Source organism: Pteronotus mesoamericanus, unplaced genomic scaffold (assembly GCF_021234165.1).
Source record: "Pteronotus mesoamericanus isolate MK-2021 breed Mesoamerican mustached bat unplaced genomic scaffold, CSHL_Meso_final contig_263, whole genome shotgun sequence".
In the NCBI taxonomy this organism is placed as follows: Eukaryota; Metazoa; Chordata; class Mammalia; order Chiroptera; family Mormoopidae; genus Pteronotus; species Pteronotus mesoamericanus.
In genome coordinates, this window is record NW_026555112.1 from 11,654,525 (window position 1) to 11,682,325 (window position 27,801).

Consider the following 27,801-nt stretch of genomic DNA (forward strand, 5'->3'; position numbering starts at 1 on the left):
ACCTGTGTTTATAGAGGCTTACCATTGTATTCAGAGAGGTTTAAAATATCTCTAAATGAAATAGAGATTTGTCTAATACCTGCTAATATCTGCAATTATTGTACAATCAATATTAAATTTTTCTTGGAATGATATTTTTCTCATTTAACTGAAATCAATACTGAGAAACATAGTCAAGATATATGCAGATTAGTACTTCATAAGCACTTATATCCATCACCTATTTGGGGAAGATTCTAGGATAAGAAATTAAGAAATATATCAATGGCCAGGAAAGACAAAAGCACTCTCTAAATCTCTTTAAGTTATTATTAACATTGGAGCCCAGAACATACAAATACAATCCATGATCTTGAAACTTTACAAGTATTATTCATTGATAATATACTATACCTGACTATTTTATGTGAAGTTCCAAATTTCATCTTTGGACGCTCCCCTAGCTTTATTAAAAACAGGTTGAAGTGTGTATTTGCCAGATACAGGTTCATCTGAGCCTTCCAAGGCATCTCTTCAAGACATATTTGATGGAACCTCCTCTTTTTAACATAATTAAGTATTAGAGGATTCAAGTTATCCAGCAGGACTCGAAGTGCTATTTTTCTAACATCAGTTCTCTTATTTCTGCCAAGGGACAAAGAAGTTTTGAAATTACACACACTTTCAGATATTCAAAGAGGAATGATTCCAATTTGTACATAATGAAGAAGTCACTTACAGTCAAATGTTTCTGGCTTATTTATCATTTACTTAGTGGTGAAAATGTAAAATAGGACAATAAAGAAGGCACCAGAATAAACACTAGGGATGAAGTCACTACATATTTTTTCCAATTCTCTCTGATGTCTGTGTCCTAAGCTCAAAGCAAACAGAGCTTTTTTCTTTTTTCATAACCAAAAGGCCACTAAGACTAGAGAAATAAATTATAACATAATTGTTCACATTCATCAACCAACTTCAATATTGAACAAGAAAATCATTTCTCTGTATGGTTCCTTAAGAAAAAAAAATGAAGCAATTTTTTTTCTAACATTAGCTAGACTGTAAAAGGAAATAAAACATCAGTCAATGATAAGTGAAATAACTTCATAAATAACTTTCAATATGCTCTGAAAAAGCTGTTTCAAAATTTATCTAATAGTTCATATTTTAAGTATAATACACAGTTGCTTAAAATTATTTCTATCAAAATCTCAAAGTAGTCCAACTACTTTTATTGTCACATAGTTGTTTATATGGCATGACTTCATTTCTTCAAAATACTTTTCTCAACTCTTTTTTACTGTTGACAACATTGCTGTCCCATTGGGCAGTGCCATTCTACCTGATGTTCAATGCCCTTAGCCATGAGAAAATTGCAAGTTAAAGCCACAAAATATCACTAACACCTATTTTAATGCCTAAAATACGAAACAGTGGTAACATTTAATGCTGGCAAGCATGAGGGGAAATGAGAATACTCATACACTGCAGGTAGCAATGTAAAAAGGTAGGGCCAAATCAGAGTATGGGATTTCTTACAAAATTAAATGTACCCTTACCATACAACCAAGTAATTGTACTATTGGGCATTTTACCCCAGAAAAAAAAGGCTTTATGTCCACATTAAAAAAAAACAAACAAACCTGTACATGAATGTTCATATCATCATTATTCTTAACAGCCAAAACTGGAAACCAAGTGTCCTTCAAAGGGTAAATGGTTAAACAAATTGTGGTACATCTGTACCACAGAACACAACTAAGTAATAATAAGTGAACTAGTTATTCTTACAGCTTGGGTGGATCTCAGAGTAACTATGCTGAGAGGAAAGAGAAAGCCAATCTCCGAAAGTTACATACTGTATGATTCCATTTTTAGAACATTCTTGAAAGGACAAAATTATAGGTGGAAAGCAAATTGATGGTTGCCAGAGGTTGGGAGGGGGAGGGGAAGGGAGGTGGCTCTAATTCCAAAAAGGCAGCATGGGGTTGGGGGGCGGATGCTTATGATAGAACTACTCTGAATCTTGACCACGGTGACAGACACACAATTCTACAAAAGCGATAAAATTGCATACAACTAATATACACACACAGATGTGTGCATGTAAAATTATTATGGTCTGAATAAGGTCCATGGATCATATCATTGTCAATTTCCTGGCTATACTTCTGTGCTATAGTTATATAGTTAATTTAGGAGAAACTGGGTGGAGGATATATGAGATCTCTCTGTATTATTTCTTGTAACTGCATGCAAATGTACAGCTACCTGAAAATAAAGTTTTTTAAAATGCATGTTACAAGAAGGATGTCTATTATCACAAACTCTATTCAATATTAAACTTGAGGTCCTAACCTATATGCTAGACAAGAAAAGGAAATAAGAGGTTTGAGCATTAGAAAGAAATAAGCAAAACCTTCATTTCTATTTATAATTTGACTGTCTACACAAAAACCTGTAACTATGAATAAATTGTCAAGTTGTACAAAAGATCAAGTTATTTATAAATCAGTTATATTCCTATACATAAGAATAAAAGCATTCAAAATGTAATCTTAAAATACTGTTTGCACTAACACAAAAAGTGTTTCTTTGATGCAGCTAACAAAAGATGTATAATACTTTTATGGAGAATATCATAAAAAGTTACTGAAGGCATTACATTAAGACCTAAGTGGTCCACCTACTAATAGAAAGACTCAATATTGCTTTTTTAAAAAACTTCCTAAATGAATCTATATATTCAATTCGATCTCTATCACAATCACAAGATTTTTGTAGTATTTGACAAGCTACTCCAAACTATTTTGTGGAAAAATATCCAAGACTTAAGACAAATGAAGGAAAAGAACATGCTGGAGAGGCTTTTCCTATCAGACAAGACTTAATTTAAAGCTAGAGTATGATGGTGTGATGTTGCCTCAGGAGTAGATAAACAGACTAATGGGATGTAAAAGAACCCCAAAATGACACATATGAACACTTACCAAATGACAACAGTGACAGTGATCTACTCAATAAACGAGGCTAGCCAGGTGGGTGCCTACAATGAAACTAAAAAGGGGCAGGGGAACTCTTTCCCCTCAATTCACAAAATTAAACTGTAGTTGAATTGAATTCCTAAATGTGAAAATCAAAAATTTAAACTCACTAAGAAAATACCCTTACTACCTCCAGTTAGAGAATTTCAGAAAACAATAAATAGAAATATCGTTACAATTGACTTCATTAGCAATTACAACTTTTGATTTTTTTTAAAAACTTTAAAATGTACAAGTATATAGATGAGTCACAAAGTGGGAAAGACATTAATATCTAAACTTCTAAAAATAAATGAGGAAAAAACCAAAGTTTTTAAACGTGCCAATATCTAAACAAGCACTCCTGAGACTACAAAAACCCTAGGGTCTAATAAAAATATGAAAAGATGCCCAACCTCATCAGTAATCAAAGAGATAAAATTTTACATCTCATAGTTTCACAAAAATTTGAAAATTGATAATAATATCAAGGGTTGGTGAAGATGGTGAATAACGGAAAATTGAAACACCACTCATGAAAATTTAAGCAACTTAGGCAACATCCAGTAATGGATATAAAAAACAAAGATGTTCATTTCTTGGGAACTTCACTCCATTTAAAAACAATTTAAATGTCCGTTTACAGGAGACTGAATAAAGTTTTATTTATTCATATAACGGAATACTATACAAAAGTGAAATGAATAATTAGACGTGTAATCGACATGAAAAAACATCTCACAAACATAATATTGAGGAAAAACAGCAAACTGTCAAAGCAGATTGTAAAAAATAATATATTATTTAGGCTTATACACATATATAATTGAAGTATCAAGTCACTCACAAACCTGATAAACTGCTTCTGGAATAAAGGGGATGGAGGTGTCTTCTGAGAGGGATGTATGAGAATTTCAACTGTGTTTGAAATATTTTTATGGTTACCTGCATATGTTCATTTATATCATTTTCTATACCCACCTAAAATTTGTCATATTTTAAATTAAAAAGCAAAGAAACAATCAGATAACAGGCCAATGCAAACAAAAAGAAAGTGAGAATGGTTCTATTAATATCTATAGTTAAAAATTAAGATCAAAATCAATAAATGAGTAAAGAAAGATATTACATAATGAAGGTAAGATATATAAAGAGTTTATAGGAATCATAAATGCATACTCATAAAAACAGAAGCTAAACATTTTACCATGTTAAGTTTTATTGTTTAAGTTTTGTCAACGAGAACATTAGGTCCACCAACAATAAAAAGTATTTTTATTGGTCCAATTTGGTCTTTTGACTGACCACCCTATCTAAACTACTGCCGCCATCACCTCCACCCCAGGCCAATTACTCTGTAGCATAGCATCCTGTTGATTTATTTTTTAAAATTTATGAACATTTTAATTGCCTTGTTTACTGTGCTACTTGCATTAGTATCGAAGCTCCTTGAGGGTAGTGATCTTATCTGTCTAGTTAACCAGGGTATCCCTACATCCCAAAATAATGCCCAACACATAGTAATGATCAAGTAAATGTTTATTGAATTAATTAAATAATAAATTAATACCTTTCATGTTCTGCCATTTCTAAAACATATGGATTTTTGGAAAAAAAGTCTCTTAGAGTTTCCTTTTTTTTACTTCTTCTTCTTTGTATTTCTGTAGTCTTAATATAGAAGAAAACAAAAAATGTTACAAAGTAAAATTCTGAATACTATTGAATAAAACTTACTCATACTCTAATGCTTATCTCTTGATATTAAAATAAATACAGTGGTTCCTTTACACCCCTTGATTAAAATTATTACCAAAAGTAACAAAAATACCCCTGTAGACAAAAAATATGATTATTAAAATATCCATATGAGAACTTAAGAATTATAATGTATTGTATAATTATAAAGTTACGCATCATAGAATTTCCTTCTGTTTCATGTTATAATACATTTTAATGCAGCCAATAATCTGTAGATACATAAATCTCTTCATTTCATTAACTCAAAATTCAAAACTCATATGAAACTTACTCTCCCAATCTCCATTACTGCAGCTTTGAAGTTCTTTCCAGATTTAGTTGCCCTTTTACTCAAAATATTGTCCTTGTACCTCATTTTTTTAATTCTAAGTAGGGACTCATTTCTCCTATATAAAAAAGGTAGAGTCAATTAAAAGGATCTTCAAGAATTGCAAAACTATACCAAAGTAATAAATCTTTAATGAATGCTGTCAGTAAAATCATACAAGAAAAATATCCAAAATTGTTTGTGTCTCATGCAAAAAGTAGACTGCGACGTTCCTGGTCATGAAGGAGTAGTTGGCCCCTCAAAAGAGCACAGTGTAAATCGTACCATAAAATGTTATTAGAGCTGATGTGTGATGTAGAAAAAACATAACTGGACCAGAAATAAAACATGAACACTTCACTATAAAACTCAGAAGATAACTACATGAGTGACCCTAGACAAGCACCCTTTCTTCCAATAAATTTTAGTCTTTGTGGTGCCATCATGTGCCAGCTTCCAGCCATTATCGCCTCTGGATGCCAACAAAGCATTTTAGATGACTACTAAATTTTCTCCCTTCCCCCAATCACCTGTTGGAATTCTTAACCTTGTTTTTTTTTAATCTGCCATGGACCCCTATGATAATCTGACCAACTCGGCAACTATTATGAAGTCTCTCATGATTGTCCTCTATTGACACTTATCACCTATTTTCCCTGAAATTTATATGGTTCCTAAAATTTATGTCTTTTGGAAAGTATAGCAAAACCCTGCTGTACCATGATAAACGGAATCCAAAGCTTGAATTGAATAAAATGTAGGGTCCCATCAATGCAAGCCTAACAAAATGAGTGGGTCAGTCTTAATTAAACCTATAAATTAATTTGAAAGTAATAGAAATCTTTACAATATTCCATCTGTCCATTGAGTAATATACTATGTCTCTCCACTTATTCATTTTTTTAATCTCTCTTAGTAAGGATGTTTGGTCTTCTTTATATTCACCTAAGTCCTCTCACAACACCTAATAAATTTAATCTTGTACTTCATAGAAATGGGATAAATGTTCCAAATTCATCTCGGTCCCACTGGCCATTGGCCTCTTGCTTCAATTTTGATGATGATCGTCCTGGATCTTTTTGTTGGATGGAACTCCAGCCCAGCTGCAGCAATTCCAAATAATCTCCCATCTAGTTGATACTCATCTTGGCGAATGTTTTGTCTGCCTGAACTAGGAAGTTTGGACCAGTGACCACTGGGCATTTGGAGATCCCTCCTTTGCAACAGGGAATTTGAAAGTGGTTGCCAGCTGTTTTCCAAGCAGCTTCATCTCTTTCTTACCTCCTCCGTATCCCACCCCATCCCACCAGAATCCTTGACCTGGTTGCTCTATTCCAGGAAAAGAGGGGAAGGAGAAGGGATCATGCAGGTACACTTGGGCTACCATCTTCCCAATCCTCTCGCATTCTCGCCTGTGCTCAGAACTCTCATCCACTGAATAAATTAAACTCCTTCACAGCTCAGCCTCTCATAGGATGCTTTCTCCTAGTTCTGACTGCTGTTGTTTTGTTTATGTTATTATAAAAAATAGCCTTTTTACATTTTTATGGAGTCAACGTTATTGATCTTTGATTTCATGGTCTGTTCCTTATTTGGTCACTTATATTAGTGCATGTTTCTGACTCAGAACATTGAGTCCAATGGCTCTCTGCCTGTTATGTCAAAAACACTTTATACTTTATTTGATAGTACAAAGTTCCCCTTTTTCTCTTTTTAATTTTTGAAATGTTTTAATTATTCTAGTCTGTTCCATATAAACTAACCTGACTGGAATTGCATTAAATCTAATAATTAATTTGAAAGTAATAGAAATCTTTACAATATTCCATCTGTCCATTGAGTAATATACTATGACTCTCCACTTATTCAAGTCATTTTTTAAAAATATCTCTTAGTAAGGATGTTTGGTCTTCTTTATATTCACCCAAGTCCTCTCACAACACCTAATAAATTTAATCTTGTACTTCACAGAAATGGGATAATTGTGTTATTATACTTTCTATTTGATATAGGAAAGCTATTGATTTTGCAATTTTGCATCTAGCCATCCTGTTGAATTCTATTATTAGTTCTGATAGATTTCAGTTAATTAGCTGTAGAGTTAAAAAAAATTACTTGCAAATATAATCATCTTATCTTCGTTTTCAGAGTACTTTATTATAGGTTCATTTGACAAACATTTTTGAGATCCTATTATGTGATAATCACATAAATTCTAATCATAATTTCTATTTCTTATTTTAAAACACAGGCAAGAACTTTCAAAACAACATTAATAGAAGGAATAACAAGTTTTCTAGTTGTAAAGCTTACTTTACACAGAAAATATTCTGTTAATCCTAATTTGTGAGGAATGATTGCTGAATTTCACATGACCTTTTAGCATATACTAAAGATTCTGTTGACTACTGGTGAAAATTATACTTACAGATTTCCTACTCCTATATTTATATGAAGAATAAAATTTATATTTTCAGTGCTGAATTTATAACCAAGAATCACATTTTGGATTTTCGCTTCTATGTACTGATAAAAACAATCCATAATTTTCCATTTCTGACTGACTTTTTATAGAGCCTGCTGTGATAAATTTACTAGGAGATTTTATACCCATATCCTGAAGTAGCTTTATGTAAAACAAAAATTATCTGTTTCTTTAAAATATAAAAGAACTAGTCTAAAAAAATCTGAGCTATCCTATTTTTTACAGCTTCAATCAATTCTTCTAACTTAAAGTTTTCCAGATAATCACCACTTTCAATTAGATTTTCAAATTATTCATATTAAATTATACACACTGTTATCTAATGTTTGTTTAATCACTTCAAATTTATGGTTATTTTCTCTTGGCTTACTTGTATTTTGCTTTTTCTTATGACAGTCAGAAATTTACCTAAGTCATTTATATCTTTAGAGAGCCAGCTCCAGCAGTTCTCAATTGAACTAGTTTAAAACCAACTTATAATTGATTAATTTCAACTTTTATTTTCTTCTTTCTGCTTTCTTAGATTTATTTTATTTTTCTAATTTTGCAAAATCAATAAAAGTTCATTTAATTTTATTTTTCCTGTTTAGTAATAAAAGCTTCTAAAGCTAAAAATTTGTCTCTAACTGCTGCTTTGAGTACATGCAATATTAGGGTTTCTCATTCTCATTATTTTTAAAAGGCTCTATATCTTTAGTTAAATTTCCTTTTTCATCCAATAATTTTATATGCCAGTGATGTATTTTGTTATAAAATTTGTTTTATTGTAATGTAAAAGAAAGTGGTCCTAACAAATTTTAGTCTGAGTGATCTACTGGGCTTTATTTTTCTGCTTAAATACTATTTTTTAAAAATTTAATGAATGTTTTAAAGTGTGTTTAGTCTCAATTGACTACATATAGTAAATTAATCTTAATTATATTAGTTATATTTTCTATGTCCTTTCTATTTCTTTTTTAAAGTAGCATCTTAAACTCTATATAATGTTTCTGTCAAATTAGCCTTGTATTTCAGAAGTTATTTCCATATACTTTGACTTTTTGTTACATAGAACATGAAAGTTCATAAAATATCTTCATTGTGATTTATAAGCATTGTTGGTAGAATCATCCACTTTGAATGTGAATAGGTGGCATTAAAATCAACTAACAAAAATTAACATCCTTTAAATATTACTGGGACAATTGATAATATTTATCGGGGGAAAAACAAACTAAAGGTTAATCTAAATCCTCATACCAAAAAAAAAATCTATATGGATTAAAACATTAACTAGAAACCATAAAATCAAAAGGTTGAAAGAAAATACAGCTGCATATGTGCCTGCTACAATATGAGAAAATTTCTTTGTGTAAAACCATGCTAAGCATATGAACAAAAAAGAAGACATACCACTATCAAAGCAGAAATCGAGGTGTTGCGTCTACCCCTCCTCTATATTCTCTGACTTGCAGAAGAGCATCTTAAAACATCTGCTCAGGCTTAAAACTGAAATCATTACCTTCAGTTTGAACTCACTTAATATTGCTCAATTTTCAATCTCAGGTCTTTTATTATACTACTGGGCAACACTTGTAAGCCATTGTTTCTTCTTTTAGAATATCTATTTTGCTTAGATTGGATCTCCAAGGTCAGTCCTCCAAATTACACTGCACAGTGATGGTGTCTTCTAATTTTCTTCGGTATCAAGAAAATTATTTACAGCTTCTAAAGATCTAATTTTGGCTATGTTTTTTAAAAAATGTAATGGAACTTTCTAATTCTTAGCAATTCTCTTATTACTATGGCCTGCTTCATTTAATGCAAGCAATTTCCTCTCTTATCTTTTGAAAATATGAAGCACATATATTCCAAGTGCTTGTTCCAATAATAGAAATACCTATTTTAAGGAAGATTATTTTCCTGTATGTTTTTATGATGATATGTCTCTTCTGCTGGCATTTTTTAAATAGACTCCATGTTATTGATGCTTCTTATTACTAAAATGAGATAGATCTAGGCATAGTGGTGAAAGTAAAACCCAGTGGTTGGAATAAAAGTTGGGTTCATTGGCATCTCTCTTAGCTGGCATGAAACACTACAATTTTATTTAGGGGCAAAGAGAACCACTCAAGCTTAGAGAACAAGGACAATAGCTTTAAGTTTTACTACTTCTATTTGAGGAACTACCCATTCATATATGCAAATGGACCCCAAGGAATGGCTCTGCTTGCTAATGTAGAGGAATTAGAAAAACATAATAAATGACCAAAACGGGGCCAAGAAGCCTATGTGTGAGGAGCTGATGGCCCAGAGATGTTATAACCCATCTTGAATCAATAGCAAAAAAGGCCTAATTTATTTCCTGCTGCAATTATAAACATGCTCTAATCTTATTCCTTAGTTCAGTTTTATAAAATTTTTATATTTATTTACACACATGGACATAAATCTCACTATATCCCAAGTGGCTGTTTTAAATGTCTATGTCCTACACTCTTTTTCATCCACCTTATATAGCTTTATGTGACAATGTTACTCATTTTTTAAAGCTGTTAGTAGCAATAAAACAGATATTATAAGTACCTTTTCAAGAAGTCACAGACAGGATTTGTTATCTCCACCACAAGGTAAAATTTTTCATCATTGATACATTTTAGCATAATTTGCGTAAAAAACTCCAGGAATCTAGGTCTCTGCTTAAATTTCATGACTATGAAAACAAGGAAGCACATATATAGTTACCAATACACTTAGTTATTGGTGCTAAAAAGTTACTATTACTAATAATCATGTTGTCCTAACAGGCAAGTTTATTAACCTGCTCTTAAGATTTCTCAAAAAATATGTAGGAATAAATTTGGCAAGAACTATTGTTTTTCTAAAATCAAATAATCCATTACAGTCTATATTTCCTTTATTTTCCAAATATCTCAGTGTTAAGAAAGATTTCATAAAAGTGGCCTTTCATGTACAACTAGTTGGGAAAAAAATCTCTGATAATAATTAAAATTAATAGCTACCCTAATTATTATTGTATTGCACTCTGAGCTGAGCAATAATGTTGCTACGTCTTCATAGTTGGACTTAAAGATCACTAACACATTTTTCAATTCCTAGTTTTTGTGTTTTAGAACAAAACTATTTGCTACCCAAATAAGCCACCCTCAAGGTTCTGTCTTCCCACACTCTCTATCAGGCACCTATTTAGGTCTTTTTCATTATTTGACAATCAAGAGTATGAATTACTCTGAATGGGTAAAAATAACCCCAAATCTTCTGCCTGGAACAGGTGAGACCTCCAAGTATCACACAACAACAAAATCCGCAGAATAAATGACCTTCAATAATAGGTCAAGTGAACAGCACATATACATTTAGGTCACCCACCTTCTTTCACAGCACCTTTGACTGACCAATTTAAAACTATAGGGTAAAGAAATATAGGGTCCTCTGCTCCTGAGAGTTCAGTTGTAACATCTAAGGTAAAAAATAATAATAAGTTGTAGGTTCTGTTTAACATCAATAACCAAAAAGAAAAGTTCTTTGGAGGATATGAAAAACAGGAAAACACCCAAGTATGCTTTCTTAATTTTGTGCCTTAAAAGTGTCAATTAAATCATATTTTAGAGATTAAAAATCTAATAATCTCAATCATTTTCCTCTCATTTCCCCCCTGAAGAACCAAGGAGCCTGCTACCAAATAGGTAAAGAGTTTCCAAGGCAAGTAAGTGTCTCTCCTGTTCAATAGCTGTTGTGTATCAGTAAACCCCAGACTCAGAAACCTACCAATTACATCAACTTTGTTTTTTATTAGATTATCATTAAAAGATAGTAAAGCATAGAATAATGAACACACAGCCACTGGAGCCAGACTGCCAGCTTCAGAGTGTCACCCGGACACTTTTTAGTTATGAGACCTCGAGTAGTTATTTGGCTTCTTTTCGCCTCAGTTTTATCTTTAAAAAAGGAATAATAATAATAATACTTTCTGCATACAATGGTTATGTAAGGATTGTATGAGTTTTAATATGTACACAGGAAGCACTACATAAAACGAATATTTTTATTATTCTTTTGTTACTGAATCTATTGTTTAGTTAGTAAAATTAGTAACATTATACTGTGTTTACCGGTAAAATGTGAGAGGTTTTTCTCTTTTTCGATAATATGAAAAGAATAATTCACATTTCTAGAACACCTTACATTGTAAGGAATTATAATTTTATATATAACTAGGCAATTTCAGCTTTCCCCAAACTATGTTTACTGGTTATGTGACTAATAGAGCATTGGGTTCAAAATTCAGCTTGTAACACGGAGAATGATGAGAGGTCCAAGTCAGGGAATCCCAAAGCATTACAGCCACCCAGATAAAACCGAGACCCACAGTAAGAAAGGTGAGGTAGGGACACAGAGTTCTTCAAGTATAGGCACTTCCTGAAAGACCAAGGGGGCCAAAAGGGGAGTCTCCCACTGAAGAGAAATTTAGGTACTCTCTTGTTCTCTTAGAGGACCTGAAGTACCTGCTTTTTAAAAATGTGGTAATAGTTATCACCAGAAACTAAATCAATTTCTTAAGCAGATTTCCAAATTGCTAACTCCAAAATTCCAATCATTGTGTTAACATATCACTATACAGCACAATAACCTGAAATTAAACTAATCTTTCACTTCAGTAGACCTTGGTTCCATCACTCACACATTAAGACCCCTCATGCTCCCTCTTTATTTCTCAGTTACATTTTTGCTATTAGAGCAGAGATTCTCAATTTTGCACGTTCCCTCCCCAACCAACACATTTGGCAACATTTCCCTCCCAGCTTGTTGTCAAGGCTGGGAAAATGATAGGTTATGTGTCCATGGATAGAGGCCAGGGTTGCCGATCAACATCCACAATGCCTAGGGCAGTCCCCCACACAAATACTTATCTGGCCCAAACTAGCAAGAGTATCAAGGTTGAGCTACCCTGCTTTAGAAGATTTAGGCTCAAATGCAAGCTAGCTATGCAATCCTAAATAAATCACACAATCTTTATGAGTCACATCTGTAAAAAGCAGTAAGCAATCCCTTATTAACAGAATATTATAAGGATTATTGACATAATACAAAAGCCAGTATAAACCTTAAAGGGTTTACCAAATGCTAACATCCTCTTAATCCTTTTAGCAAAGTATTTTCTTATTTTAAAAAGTTATACTATTCAACAGAAGTACACAGATAGAAAAAAAAATGACTACATTGCTTTGTCAGTTTGAGAAGGTGTGTCTCCAACAAGACCAGCTGTTCATTTATTTTTTCAGGTGATATTATCTGCTGTGGCTTCTTTGTCTTGGAAGACTTCTTAGAAGAACCCTGGAAACATTGGTTAAATTTCAGAATGTACTTCAATATGTTTTTGCAATTGTCATTTTCAATTCTTAAAATTATCTAACATTCTTAAAATTATGTTTTTGTACTTGTAAATAATACTATGATCTACATGGCTAAACAACATGAATTAACAGTTGCCAGGGGGAAAAGAGGGGGTTGAGAGGAGGTGGAAGAGGGCAAAGGGGAATAAACAGTGGCAGGAAGAGACTTGACTTTGGGTGGTGAGTGTACAATGCAGTGTGCAGTTGAAGTATTACTGAGTTGTACACTTGAAACCTGCATGGTTTTATTAATCAATGTCACCCAAATAAATTCAATTTTAAAAAATAAGAATGCCATTCATTGTGTTCTAACTAAATGCCAGGCACAGTGCTCAATATTTTATGGAGGTTGACCAAAATATTTATTTTCTTCTCTCTTCCTTCCTCCCAGTAACTTCCATCCATCCTAACGAGCACCCGGATACACACACACTCTCCCAGAAGGAGTCAGGAGTATGGCTTTTAAAATCCTCAAAAGAAAATTCCCAGCATGCCCTCAGAAACATACCAGTTTTTGTTTTTTTTTCCCCTTTCTTTTTCCTAGAGGAGCTTCTTTACAACTCAGCTAATTGCCTTTGCTGCTTTGCCTTTCATCGAAACATAATAGGGTCAATAATTAGTGGATTAAAAATTTGTGGGGATGTGTTCAGGCTCCCTACCAACATTGAGAACTGACTGGTTAATTTCTCCTGTTCTCATAACAAAAACAAAAGCTACAAAAGCCACCCAAGCCTCTTTAGGCTTAAAGTAACCTTGAATGGTTATAATGATCTCAGTCCCACAGGCTTAGTCAGAAGGAAGTGTCACAACTTCTGCTGGACTCGGGACTCTTAAGCAAAGAGGCATGGGGCCCTGTCCTACAACGATGTGCAGGGACAGTGTCCTTAATTAAAGCCAGGGTGATAAGAAGGAAATGGCTGATAGGGTCTGAGAGCAAATACTTGGTGAAAAACCCCCTCAAACTGCCTCCAGCGTAATCAAAACTCTCTCTAGGCCAAGCAAACCCCTTCAAAACAACAAGTATCATGGCTTAAATATTCATCCAGGAAAACAGTGCTCATAGTTGAAGTTTTTTGTGACAAACAAATGTTTACTTGGAAACTCAATATATAATAGAGATAGAAATGCAGCTATTCCAACTAAAGCAGGCTTGGGGGTGCTAGTCTCTATCCCCACCCCAGTTACTGAAGGGGCTTCAAGTAATTCCTGGTGTCCCTCAGAAATCTGGTAAACTAAGCAACACTTCAAATTTGATCTACAAGAACATTTACGTATATAATTTATAGGAAAGGCAATAAAACAGACTCTAACAAGACCCATGCTTGGGAAGCAGATATTAAAAAGTCATCTCAAACATTAGCAGTCTCATAAAGGAGACACTTTAGGTGTGACGGTGAGTTTCGGAAATCTACTTTGAATATAGTAAAAAGGTCTGACATGTATTTACTACAGAAAATGATGCACCCAGAATAATAAAATCTTCAGTTCAGGAGAGACTTTACAGGTTTTTTAGTCCAAGGTCCAAACGGGTGTAGTCTCACTATCAACCCCTAACTGATGATCAGTACTGGTGATGGGGAACTTTTCAGCATTCTAGCATAGCTTTCTTTTTATTTATTTTTTAATCACAAAAAAGGTGGAGGAAAAGAAGCTTTTCACCATGTATTCATTTTCTTTTATGTAAATATAACAAATTAAATACTGGTCAATTTTTTAAATAAGTTTACTTATAATACACAACCTCTTAAAAGACTCAGCTAAATATAAGCTTAGTGATGAGAAACAAAAACACTTACCTCCTCTTGTATTTCTTCTTGGTCAGTCATACCAAATGGAGATTTGCACTCTGGTGTGATGTCCAACACCTTTTTTCCATAATTTATAATAATTACTGCCAGGTCATATTCCTTCCATGAACGCAGAATCTAATTTAAAATATTTACTAGTTATCTCTGTTGGAAACTCTTGTCTATTTCCAAGTGTCTTGCATCATCTTTCATAAACTCAAAAATCGCACTAATGTTTTGGGTCTAAGAATTTCCCTGTTTCTGTTAAGGAAACTGGAACTTTACCTCAGAACATACTTCCCTGGAATTAAAACTGTATGGTCCCACCATTTTAAGACAAGGACAAATAATAGGAATCCCATCAATAATGAACACCCCATATCACTGGGATAAACAACCATACATATTTTGGTATAATAAGTTAACGAGTCAGAAAATGTTTCTTCTTAAAAGGTCCATGGTAAAGCAAAATCATTCTTAAAGGCCACAGAAACATAACCTCTTGTCTTGAGTTGTTCTCAACGTGACATGGCACAATTGCTGACCTCACCTCACGGTGTTGGAGGGGGCATTTATATCAGTAAACGATTTACAAGGCATCTGGTTGTGGACGAAGCTAGAGTTAAGCTGCTTTTGACAGATTCTCCATGGACCCCAGGGGAAGCAGACACTGATCACAGGAGGGGGCATGGCTCCCTCTGCCGCTCTCATGCGCATCCCCCGTTCCTATTGTTATTCTTTGGCCTTCCCGACCCTGGCCCTTACCTACCTCTCCAGCGTAAGTGTTCATCACTCATTTCCTTGTATTTTAAGTTCACAAAATATCGAGCCAAGCATATATTCTGACACTCACCATGGTTTCAGGACTTCATGCTTTCCCACAGCTGAGCCAGCTGCCAGAACAGCTGCCCCACTTTATGATGGTAATGCCAGGTTATTAACGTAACCTGGTCATTAAAACCTGGGCTCTAGTATCAGCTCCAAGAAAGCTTCCCTGGCTGGCAATCTGATTTGCATAGAGTCTGTGCAGTGAGGGGTCACATGAAGGGAACACACTCATTGTGAACCCCATAAGGTGAGCCTCTATGGGCACAAATAAGCTTGTATGGATTTGTTATATGTAGATGCATTCTGTTAAGTTGAATAAGTCAGTATTTATGATAATTAACAACTGTTACTTTCCAAGCAGGGGAAGGATATAATAAGTGGCTGGGAGGGGGGGGGGGAGTGACTAGCTGCTTAAACCTGATAAAACCAAGTTAATGCAAGGTGCTAAAAACTGGAAATATTTCAGTGGGACCAGTGCAATGGTGGTGAACTAATGCTGACTGCGGAACAAAGAGTGGGAAGGAAAGTGGTGAAATGAAGTCTGAAAAGGTACATGGGGTTAGTCATGCAGGGCCTTGAATGCCAGGGAAACAGTCCAACCTCATTACAAAATTGATACGAAAGGGAGATAGTGTTGTTATCACAAAGCAGAAATGAGCTAATGTGTGTTCTCCACTCAACTTTGCTTTCCGGCATATTTAGGTCCTAGGCTCATGGAGTACTAGGTCATCTCTCCCCCTTGTTATAATATGCCAGCAGAAAACACTACATGATAAAGAACTTTTCAAATCAAAAGAAAAATAGAACTAATTCTACCTAACATACCAAACGAACAGAAATAAGAAGACTATGCCAGATGTTTAGCATAGTAATTTAACAATGAGAAAATAATGAAACACTGAAGATGATGTATCTCAGAAGTGGCACTTCATTTAGAATTCTGGCAACTTGTAGAAAAGCTACTGCTGCTTATAGAAGAAAGACTGAGCCATCTGAAAAGATTACCAATTTTTTAAACAGAGAAATGAAACAGCCAGTTGACTAATTGGGCTTCAGAAGAGAAAATCCATATTAAAAATGTGTTACATGAAATGAACACCTGAAATCTGGGATTCAGGACTAGTCTAAGGTTCTGGAATTAGTGATCATGCTGGAGGAAGCTTCTGGAATGACAATTCTCAATATATCAATTTGGGACAAACCAGTTCTAACAACAAAATCCTGCTATTAATATATATATAGCAAAATCCTAAACTAACATATACTTTACTTTTTAAAAACATGTCCAGCCCTCGCCAGGTACCTCAGTTGGTGAGAGAGTCACCCTGATGTGCCAAGGTTGTGCGTTCCATGGCACAACCTTGGTCAGAGCACATATAAGAATCAACCAATGAATGCTAAGTAAGTGGAACAACAAATTGATGTCTCTCTCTCTCTCTCTCAAATCAATAAATTTTTTAAAATGTCCAGAACATCCAAGGTCATTTGCATAATAACATCACTTGAATCTCAGTATCATTCCTCAGGTGGGTGGAAAGGCAGTGGAGCCATGGATGGGAAAACCAGGAAATGCAGAGCCAGCCCCACGCTGCCGTGTGCTACAGGAGAAAAATCACACAAGGCCAAGAAAGAGGGCATGTGAATTCAAGGACTTCGGCCTCCACTGGGCCCCCCATGCTGGCTGGAACCCTACTCGAGGTCAGCACTCCGTCCCATCTTCCACAGGGGCTGTCACAAACCCTCCCATTCTCCTCACGTCTCTGAAATTCTCCCATATTCTTCACCTCTTCACACTTAGCAAATGGCCTTGCTTCGTTTTCACAGAGGAATGTAGGGGAACTAGCTTACCTCCAGTCCACAAACCTACCTACACACTCACCTGTAACTACAACTGTTTTTTTCCACCTGTTAGAGGGGAGAGGTGAATTTCTGTCCATACTAATCCCTCCTGCACATGCTCAGATCCCATCACCTCCTGCCTTTTCAGTGATCCTGCTCTACTGGTTGCCCCTCCTCTTCTATATCCACATCCTTTCCCTCTCCTGGCTCCTCCCTATTAGTAGACACATGTTGTGAAGTACCTGGATAAGCAGAATTAGGCTTGTGATTGGTTGGTTTGTTGGTTGTTTGGTTGGTTGGTTGGTTGATTGGTTTTTCAGCAGAAGTTGCTATTGGCAAATTGCAAGCAACAAGCTGCTTCGGAATGGTGTTTCTTTGTTCTGAAGGAAACACTATAATAGCCGCTGTTAGGTATTTAAATCTAAAGTGAGTAGCTACAGGTCCATCCATACTGTTGCAAAGGGTAAAACTTTCTTCTTTTTTTACTTTTTATGCTAAGAGAAATAAGCCAGTCAGAGAAAAATAAATACTATATGATTTCACTCATATGTGGAATCTAATGAACAAACTGAACAAGGAAAAGAGGGACAGGTCCACAGATAGAGAGCAGTATGACAGATAAGGGGGAGTGTAGGAGGTGGAGGAATTGAGCAAAAAGGAAAAAGAACTCATGGACATGGACAACAGTGTGGCGATTATTGGGGAGGGAGGGCTATAAGGGGTCCACTACTAAATGGTAAAGGAAAAAAATACAATAAAAATAATAATAAAATAAAAATGTAACTGCCTTTTCACCCGGCAATTCCACTGCTGGGAATATACCTTAAAAATCCTGAAACACCCATTCAGAAGAGCCTATGCACCCCAATGTTCATAGCAGCACAATTTACAATAATCAAGTGCTGGAAGCAACCTAAGTGCACAGCAGTAAATGAGTGGATCAAAAAACTGTGGTACATTTACACAATGGAGCACTGCACAGCAGAAAAAAAAGAAGGAATTCCTACCCTTTGCTACAGTTTGGATGGAACTGGAGAGGTGGTGAAAGACAAACACCATATTATCTCACCTATAAGTGGAACCTAATCGACAAAACAAATAAGCAGGCAAAATATAACCAGAGACATTGAAATAAAGAATAAATTTACAGTAACCAGAGGGGAGGCTGGAGGGGTTTAATTGGGGAAAGAAGAGGAAGAGTTGTCAAGGAACACGTATAAAGCACATGGACAAATCCAAAGGGAGGTAGAATTGAGGGTGGAAGGTGAGGGGGGGTGAAGTAGGAGAGAGTGGTGGGGGGGAAATGGAGACAACTGTACTTGAAAAACAATTAAAAATTTAAAAAAACAAAAAAATTATAAATAAGTTAATAAATAAAAAAAATGAGTTGCTGTTCAGTATCCTAGAAAGAGAGTGTGACCCCTCTCCTGGAAATACTCATTGATGGAAGGGTTTGGGGAGAAAAGGCCAAGCAGATGAATATATGAGTATTCTGAAGAAAAGTAACCTTGGAAAGTACACTTAACCTAGCATAACACTAATTAATGTGTGACTGAGCAGCAGAAACAGAAGGGGGTGCTTTGGGTTGTGTGGGACCTTGCCTTCTCAATGACTACACCATGGGACAATGACAGAGCTAATAACAGCAGGAAGATTCTCAAGGCTGGGGAGGACTTAAGAATGACAGAATAGCTTTGGACCAATTGACTCTCCAATTCCTTCTCTTGCCTGATGAAAGCAGGACTGGCTCCTTGGACTAAGTGCTCCTTGAGATTCTTAGATGATCTTCCCTTCTCATGCTGCACACTGTCCCCCATTTCATCTATTTCTTTTGCTCCAATTGAGCCCGTATTCTAATGACTCCTTTGTCTTTATACATATTTGTCCTTTTCTGAACTCCAAGCCTATAGGCCCAATCATATAATTATAAAATAGCCACCCACTTGGATATCCTATAGCCCTCAAAATTCAATATATTCAAAATTCATGATTTTTTTCTCTCTTTCCCACACAAAATTGCTCCACATCAACACATAGCATTGTATTCACCCCACTGCCCAAGGAAGATACCTGGCTGGTTGTGAACTCTCCCTTCTCCCTCCTTTATCTCCCAACAATCAATAGGTTTCCAGGTTCTCAATTCTCTCTCATTAATAACTCTTGAATCTTTTCCATTCTCTCTCCCACTTTTCCGCACTAGTTTATCATCTCTTACCATCTAAGTCATTCCCTGTCTCAGCTCTTATCCCCCTGTAATTATTAGGTGTTACACAACCAGAATAATTTTTCTAAAATGCAAATCTCATTGTATCGTTTTGGGATTTGAAACCTTTCAATGTTTCCCCTTATTTAATCTATTTATCCATTTTTTTTTGTTGCTATGTATCTTTCGAATTTTGTGCCCTGTTGAGAAAGGTCTCTCCTGACTTCAAGGCCACACATTCTTGAATCCACTGGGATTTTATTTTCTTTATGGTGTGAGGTTAGGACTCTGGCTTTGTCTATTTTCAGATGAATTATCACTTATACCAGCACCTTTTAATAAATAAATTACTATAATAAATTTTCATTTCCTCAATGAATCTTTTTTTTTAATTAATTTACTTTTTAAATACATTTGTCTCTGCCTTCCCCCCACCTCTTTCCCTTGCCCCCTCCCACCTTCCCTCCCTCTCCTCAATGAATCTTAATACCACTTTTGTTATATGTTAAGTTCTTCTGTAAACTTGGACTCTCTATTCTCTTCCATTGAACTATTCACTCATTACTCTATTAATACTATTTTTTATTGAAGTGGCCTTATGGTAAATTTTAATATCTATTGAAGATTTTTAAATTAATTTTAATCAGTTTCAGAGAAACCCAATTGGAGCTCTTACTTGGACTGCATTACATTTAAATATTATTTTAGGAAAGATTTATATCTCTATGACAGTAAGTCTTCCTATTCAGGAACTTGGTGTGGCCTACTATATGTTCAGATCTTATTTTGTGTCCTTCAATAAGAATTCACAATTCTTTTATCTGGGATCTTTAACATTTTGTTAAATTTAAAATATTATGTATTATATGTGGTATATTTTTCTCTCTCCATTTCTAACTGGCTACTGCTAGTATTAAAAATAACCTTACCATTCGTAAGTCTTTTACATATAATCACTTTATAAATTATCTTTTTAATTCTAGTAATTTCTGACTAGATTCTCATTGGTTTTTTGAGACCTCTATAATTACAGATAAATTATATTAGAAAAATACCATAAAATTAATTTCATATTCTTATCTGTTGCATGAGACAGAAACTTTACAAATAATGAATCACACTATTAAGAGTCAGCATCTCCTGTTTTAATTTTTAAATCTTAATTTTTAAAGAGATGACTTCAAAAATCTTCCATTTAGTATGATGTTTATTGTAAAACTTTGGTAAATGTCTTTATCATTACATTAATCCCCCTTATCTTTGGCTTTGCTTTCCATGGTTTCAGTTAGTGTGGTCAATCTCAGTTAGAAAATATTAAGTTTCCCCAACCATAGACATCATCGGCTCCTGACATTCAACCATTGACATCATCATGGCTCGATGACCCAGGATCATGCCAAGCAGATGATCTTCCTTCTGACATTGTCAGAAGGTCAATAGGAGCCTCAGACTACATCACAATGCCTGCATCATTCACCTCACTTTGTCTCATCACGTAGGCATTGTATCATCTCACATAAGCACAAGAGGGGTGGGTACACTACAATTAGATACTTTGAGAAAGACAGACGCCACATTTACATAACTTTTGTTACAGTATATTGTTATAATTATTCCATTTTTAATTAGATATTGTTATTTTCTTACTGTGACTAATTTATAAATTAAACTTTATTGTGTGTATGTATAGGAAAGAACAGTACATATATGGGGTTCAGTACTATCCATGGTTTCAGGCATCCACTAGGGATCTTGGACTGTCTCCCCCACAGATAAGAAGTGACTACTATGTTCAATAGCTTCCTTCCATTCCTAATTTATTTAGAAATTTTATTAGGAAAAGTTGCCTATTGTTATCAAATGCCATTGTAGCATTTTCGCATAACCTTCTTTTTTTACCCTTTAATTTGTTACTGTAAAATAATATCAAGTTCTATCTTAATGTGTAATTGATCTTCAGTACTTGACAATAAGATTAGAAAATAACCATGTGCCATCTAGGAGCAGAGAAGGTGATCAGACAGAACAGATCTGAAGAGGACTATATTCTGCCTCTCTTGGTTCTGATTAATGGTTTGGATCCTTAATTCTGCTTTTTCAGATATGAAAATTGCCATTCCTCTTTTATTTTTGTTTCCGTCTTCCCAGTACTTTTATCTACTCATTTCCTTTTCAATTAGTGTTTGTCACTCTGTTTTATGAGTGTTTCTTGAAATAATATACATGTAATACTGACTTTTTAGCCCATCTGCCAATCTCTGTCTTCTAAGTTCATTCACACTTAGTGAAGTAATTAATATATTTGATTTTATGCCTTCCATCTTATATACTATCTCTGTTTTCTTCTTATTTCTGCTGAATTAAGTATTTTTCTTTGCTCTCATTCCTCTGTTCATTTTTCTTTCCTATCAGTTTATAAGTCCTACTGTGTTTTAAAGTTCTGTTCATGGCTCTGAGTCATTTTTAAATATATTTATTCCATCCATAGAAAATTATTTTATACTATATGCAGTTTATATTTTTTTTTTGAAAGGCATACAACCATGCACCAAGATTCTCTAACTGCTCACCCCTCCCTCAGCCCCAAATAGAAGTTTTAGTTCTAGGTAACTAATATGTTTTCCTTTCAAGGATGATACTTCTATTTCAAGAATCCCTACTTAGCATTTATATCACAAAGTCCTACTACATAATTATTATCTATTTAATGTTAATAACACATATATTGCAAGATTCATTGCTCCCATTATTCCTCTCCTTTTTGTCTTTCCCTATCTTGGGATTTCTGTTCTGAACCACTTGTCATTTGATAGAGTATTTCCTCAAGTGTTTTCCCCAGATAAGTACGTAGGCAGAACACTTTTTAAATGCATGTACTTCTGAAAATGTTTACTTTGCCCTCACAAATGAATGATATCTTTCCTGGTTATTAATTCTTGGACCCTCAGGATTCTACAATTGTTGTGCCAATATTTCAAATGCTAGTGCTGCTGATTTAAAAAAAAAAGTTTGAAGCTAATTAACTCTCTTTCCATTGCAAATAACCTAATCTTTGGGTCTCAAAACTTAAGATTTGCCCTTATCCTCAGACTTCAGACATTTCTCCAACATACGTCTGTACATACATTGTTACATTTATCCTGCCTGGGATGCAGGGAGCCTATGTTTCTACATTTGTTTCTTTTCTATCTACAAAACTCCTACCATTTCATGTTATGACTTCTGGACCTGCCTTCTGAATTTTTCTCTAGACAATTCTGTTCTACATTGTCAGGTATTTCTTGAGCTTCCAGATTTGACTCAAGAAATACCAGAATCATAATCATCAACTTTAATTTTTTAATCAAAAATCAAATTAGTTTGTTCAGTTACAGATGTTTTCATTTTGATCATCTAATGGTATCACCTTGAAAGTTTTCTCTTTCTCTCTCTCTTTTTTTGTTTGTTTTAAGTAATCTCTGGTCTTTTCCAACATGGTAAGAATAAATACACAATTATTTTAGTGTCTGGTTTGCTCTTGCCCCTTGGGATTCCGAGTGCCCTAAAGTGAGTTATTTTTCTCTTCTTGCTAATGGCTTATGTCCCCTAAGGCTCTACACAGACCGGGCCATAGAGGGCTCTCCAGCAGTGGTAAACCAGTGAGTAATGGAAGAATAAGATTTTCTGCTCTTGAAGCCAAACCATAGCAGCCAGCAAATCATGATAATCATGACCCTTTGCTAAGGTAGAGGTTAGAAGCCTCCCTGTTGCCAGACCTCCACAGAAGCAAACTTCAGTTCCAGCGAAAGTGATGCATCAAATCAGCCCGCCTATGCAGTATTCTTCCAGATCCCTGGCCCATCATAGAGGGCTTGTGAGGGCCACATAAAACAGGCAGGCAGATGCAGCCCTTCTTTGAGGAGATTCACCGGATTCAGTCAACCAAACTTTTGAAGGAACACCTGGTCTTTGAGTCAAACAATGAGGATAAACAAGCCTACCTCTCTGCCTTGGTCTCTTGGTTCTTTCTCATTTCCAGAATGGATGAGGTCCTATAAAATGTCTTCTTTCCATTCCACGCCCCCCACCACCACTCTTCCTCAAGATACACCTGCCATGCCTTACAACAGACCTACCTTGGCTACTTTTGATCTAAAATGCTTTCTGGGTGCTGTTTTTTAAAGTAATCCCTGTAAAAGTAGCTTGGTTTCCTAAATTATTACTGTTCCTAAGTTTTGCAACACAACACAAAGAATGAGATAAATACCTTTGTTATGTAGAAGATACAACAAGCTATCATGTGCTGTATGCTTTCAAAACTCACAACATGTTTCTTTGAGTGGATGAAGTTTGGTAGTCCTTGCAAAACTACTATACACTTTATCAAGATCTGAAAAAATTGAAACAAAATGGTTTTGTTGAAAAATACTTCCCTTACACACTATAAACTTTTCTAGACAAATCATGTAAGTTTTAAGCCATCAAATTTCATTGTTAACTATTGATAACTATTGATAAATTGCTTATCATATAAAGGAGTACTCTCTGAAATAAAATTGACATGTTCAATTTTCAATGAGTCTCTCATCCAAATAACTTGAAAACCTGTGGGGAGAATAAAATAAGTAAATGAATAACTATAAAACAAAGCATATTTTGTCAAGTACCATAATAGATGTAGAAAGGATGTTACATGTATACAAGAAACACTAAGATCACATCCAGGCTTAGGAGAACCTTGAAAAACCCTGTAGAGAAGGATGTACCATATGAAATATAAACTGACACCAGGTATTTGAAATAACAGTTTCCTTCAAATTTAAAACCAAACATTCATATCCCAGGAAATTAATTAATAATTGCGTTTATTTCTATTCTCCTTGCTTCATATTATATGACCCTGAATGTGATCAAGAGCTAAACAATTAAGTTTAGCTTTCTATTCTGTTGCGCAATTCTAAGTAACAGCATCAAAAAAGTAGCGCTGAGATTGCATTGATCTATTCTTCATTCAGATTATTCCCAGGGACAAATTAATATATGGATGTTGGTCCTTTGAGGGTACATTAATTGCTTCAAGCTACCATTAAAAAACTTGCAAGTTTTTTTAATGCTTCTTAAATTCCTCCCTTCCACTATCACCCTCTCCTACCCTACAACACCATATCCCCAAATCATGAAATCATGTAACAACATTAAGTTTTGAAGTTTCCTCCTGGCTCCAGTAATTTTACGTGTATGTGTAAATACTTAAATGTACATAGGAGGGTTAATGCTAGGTTGCAAATGGGATTTATACACACTTTCCTGGACTGCGCATTTCTCCTTCAACCACGTCTTATGAAAAAATCCCTCCAAGTCTATAGCTCCAATTCATTACTTCTAATGGCTGCATAATGCTATTTGATGTGGATCAACCAGAATTAATTAGCCATTTCCAGATTCCCCGTGGTGTTCAGTTTTGGGGTTGAGGTTTTACAGTCTGGCCTCCCTCTTGTTACTACACTTTTCTCCATCGCCACCAAGAATGCCACAATAAACGCTCTTATGCATGCTCAGTTTCCAATAGGACAGGCAACTCAGGTGCCGGCTTTGAGATGATGCCCTGTGAGGAGGAGGCACCACCCTCCAGGGCACAGTGCACATTCTAAGTCAATGACTATTACGTGGTACTGTGTCCTCAGCTGGTAGAACACATGGATCTGGGAACCAAGGGGTGAAACCAGGAGTGGCATCCTACTAACTGGTGACTTTATTCTATGAGATAAGTTACTAATAGAGGGATTGCTGTCAGGTATCTTTGTTTTTAATTTTTAATTTATTATTTAATATTTTTATTTATTATTTTAGTATTATTTAGTATTTTTAATTTGGCTAAAATTCTAGTCTGTGGGATATATTATTAGTAGAGGGATTGCTGTCAGGTATATGTTTTTAATTTTAATTAAAATTAGACTTAATTTAATTAAAATTAAGGTTGCTTTACCAAAATCCAGTGCCTATAACAATTCACATTTCCCCCATTTATGAACGAGGATGCCTTGCCCCACATCCTCACCAGCAACAGGCATTACAGGTCTTTCCAATGCTGTCTGTGACATTACTTTGGTCACTTAAGGTCCACGTGTATAAATGAGTGTTCAGAGTTTGAGTAGCTTTTCATGTCTCTTTCAGCCACTTGGATTTGTTTGTCCTATAAACTACCTATTCATATTCTGTGCCCGTTTTTCTATAGCATTATTGCCCATTTGTAAGACTTTTTCTTATATATAACTTATCCTACATCAGTGCTAGATATATTTTTTTCCAAATCCATAAATTTTCTACTATCTCTATTAGGGTCCCTTTTTTCACACACAGATTTCTGTACACACTGTCAAATATGGTTTTCTCCCTCTTGTAGTTTCTAAGAGTTCTGTCTTGGTTAGAAATGCTTCCCCTAACCCTGGATTGCATAGGTACCTAATCTCTTGAGATTTTTTTCGTCAATTTTTTTTGCTTTGCTTTATATTTAAGATCTCAACTTTTGTATATGGCACAAATAAGTTCAAACTCTCTTTCAAATGAATATCTAGGTATTCCACTACAATTTACTGAAAATATCCATTTTTTTCCACTAAATTCAAATGCCAATTTCTGTCATACATTTCATTCTCCTATATACTGAGGCCTATTTCTGGAATCTCTTCTCAATTCCACTCATCTTTTCCTATTCTAAATAATACAATTTAATTAGATACTGCACTCCTAAGGCTTTTTATCACTCCTATAACCCCTCCTGAGCTGTAGCTAAAGGCATCCTGAACCAGTGGGATCCTAAAGGATGACAGCGGACTATCCTGACTCAGCCAGCTGAGCGCCAATCACAGCTGCCGTTCCTAATGTGGTATCTCTGCTAGAGCACATTCCAAGGCATGCATTGATGTGGTTAATGTTTCCTTTTCCACCCTCTGGGAAAGAAGTACCAGAAGATCCTCACATTCACACTGAGCGGAGAAGCATATACATTTAGAGTCTTGCCCCAGGGCAATGGTAAGTCTCCCACCCTCTGACATAATATTTTATGAAAGGATCTGAACTTTCTGGACATTTCTCAAAACAAAACATTAAACCACTCCATCAATAACATTATGTTAGTCAGGCCTCATGAGGAAGAAATGGCAAGTACCCTAAAGACCTTGGTATGATGCATGCATGCCCTCCAGAGGGTAGAAATAAACCCTATGAAGATTCAGGGGCCTGAAACATTAATAAAATAACATATATGGAACATGCTGAGACACCCCCTCCAAAGAAGGTCTGACATCTGGCATCTCTCATCTCTCAAACAAAAAGGGCAATGCCAGGTATACACCTTTGGATTCATGAGGAAGAATATTTTACACTTGAAAATACGGCTGCCATCCATTGACAGGTGACATGGGGGATGCCATCTGTCAGTCTAGATTTTGGACGTTGAAGACATATCTCTTCAACGGCTGCGCTACTAGACGTGGGCAATTTGGGAGAAGAAGACATGTCTGTACTCCAGTAGAACCAGTCAAAGGTGAATATTTGTTAAGTTATTTAAGCTCTCTAGTTAGCCTCCTCAATAGTGAATTTTAAATGTTTATTATTTTGCATAAGTTCGCTCACATCATCTTGGCTTTGAAAATCTGAGTTAATGCAGATGATGACAGAAACGATGGAGATGATGGTAACTGCCTGTACCATTAGCAGTAAAATCTTCCTTCTCTCATTACTTCCCTGCAGTAGGCAGAGCTCTAAGATAACCCTCGAGACCCCTCCCCCTGATATAGAAGCCCTGGATAACCCCTCCCTTGAGTGTAGGTAAGACCTGTGAGTGTGATGGCACAGTCATGCTCATGACAAAGTTACGTTACATAAGACTCCTCAGACACATCAGAGGAGACTTTCCTGCTGGCCTTGAAGATGCAAAGTGCCACGTTTGGCAGGAAACTGTAGTCAGCCTTTAGGAGCCAAAAACCTCCTATCACACAATCACAAGAAAATCAATTTTCTCAACAACCAGTGAGCTTGGAAGAACTCTGAGCCTCAGATGAGACTGCAGCACTGATTTCAGCCTGATGTGACCCTGAGCGGGCCAGCTAACTCATATCCGTCTTCCTGACCCACAAGATACTGTGACATAGCCAATGGGCATTGTTTTAAGTCACTAAGTTGATAGCGGTTTGTCAGGAAGCACAGACAACTAAC

At 35.3% G+C, this 27,801-nt stretch overlaps 1 protein-coding gene across 1 annotated transcript in view; it reads right to left on the minus strand.

Annotated features, from left to right (window-relative positions):
- The window catches only part of CFAP54 (cilia and flagella associated protein 54), a 245,943-nt gene that overhangs the window by 131,679 nt on the left and 86,463 nt on the right, over positions 1-27,801 (minus strand). Inside the window, exons 26-33 of the mRNA XM_054574504.1 lie at positions 23,852-23,974; positions 14,745-14,873; positions 12,775-12,889; positions 10,925-11,014; positions 10,121-10,247; positions 5,035-5,149; positions 4,576-4,673; positions 394-624 (exon numbers count right to left, since the gene is read on the minus strand). Coding sequence (XP_054430479.1) covers positions 394-624; positions 4,576-4,673; positions 5,035-5,149; positions 10,121-10,247; positions 10,925-11,014; positions 12,775-12,889; positions 14,745-14,873; positions 23,852-23,974 — 1,028 coding nt within the window. The remainder of the gene's footprint in view (positions 1-393; positions 625-4,575; positions 4,674-5,034; positions 5,150-10,120; positions 10,248-10,924; positions 11,015-12,774; positions 12,890-14,744; positions 14,874-23,851; positions 23,975-27,801) is intronic.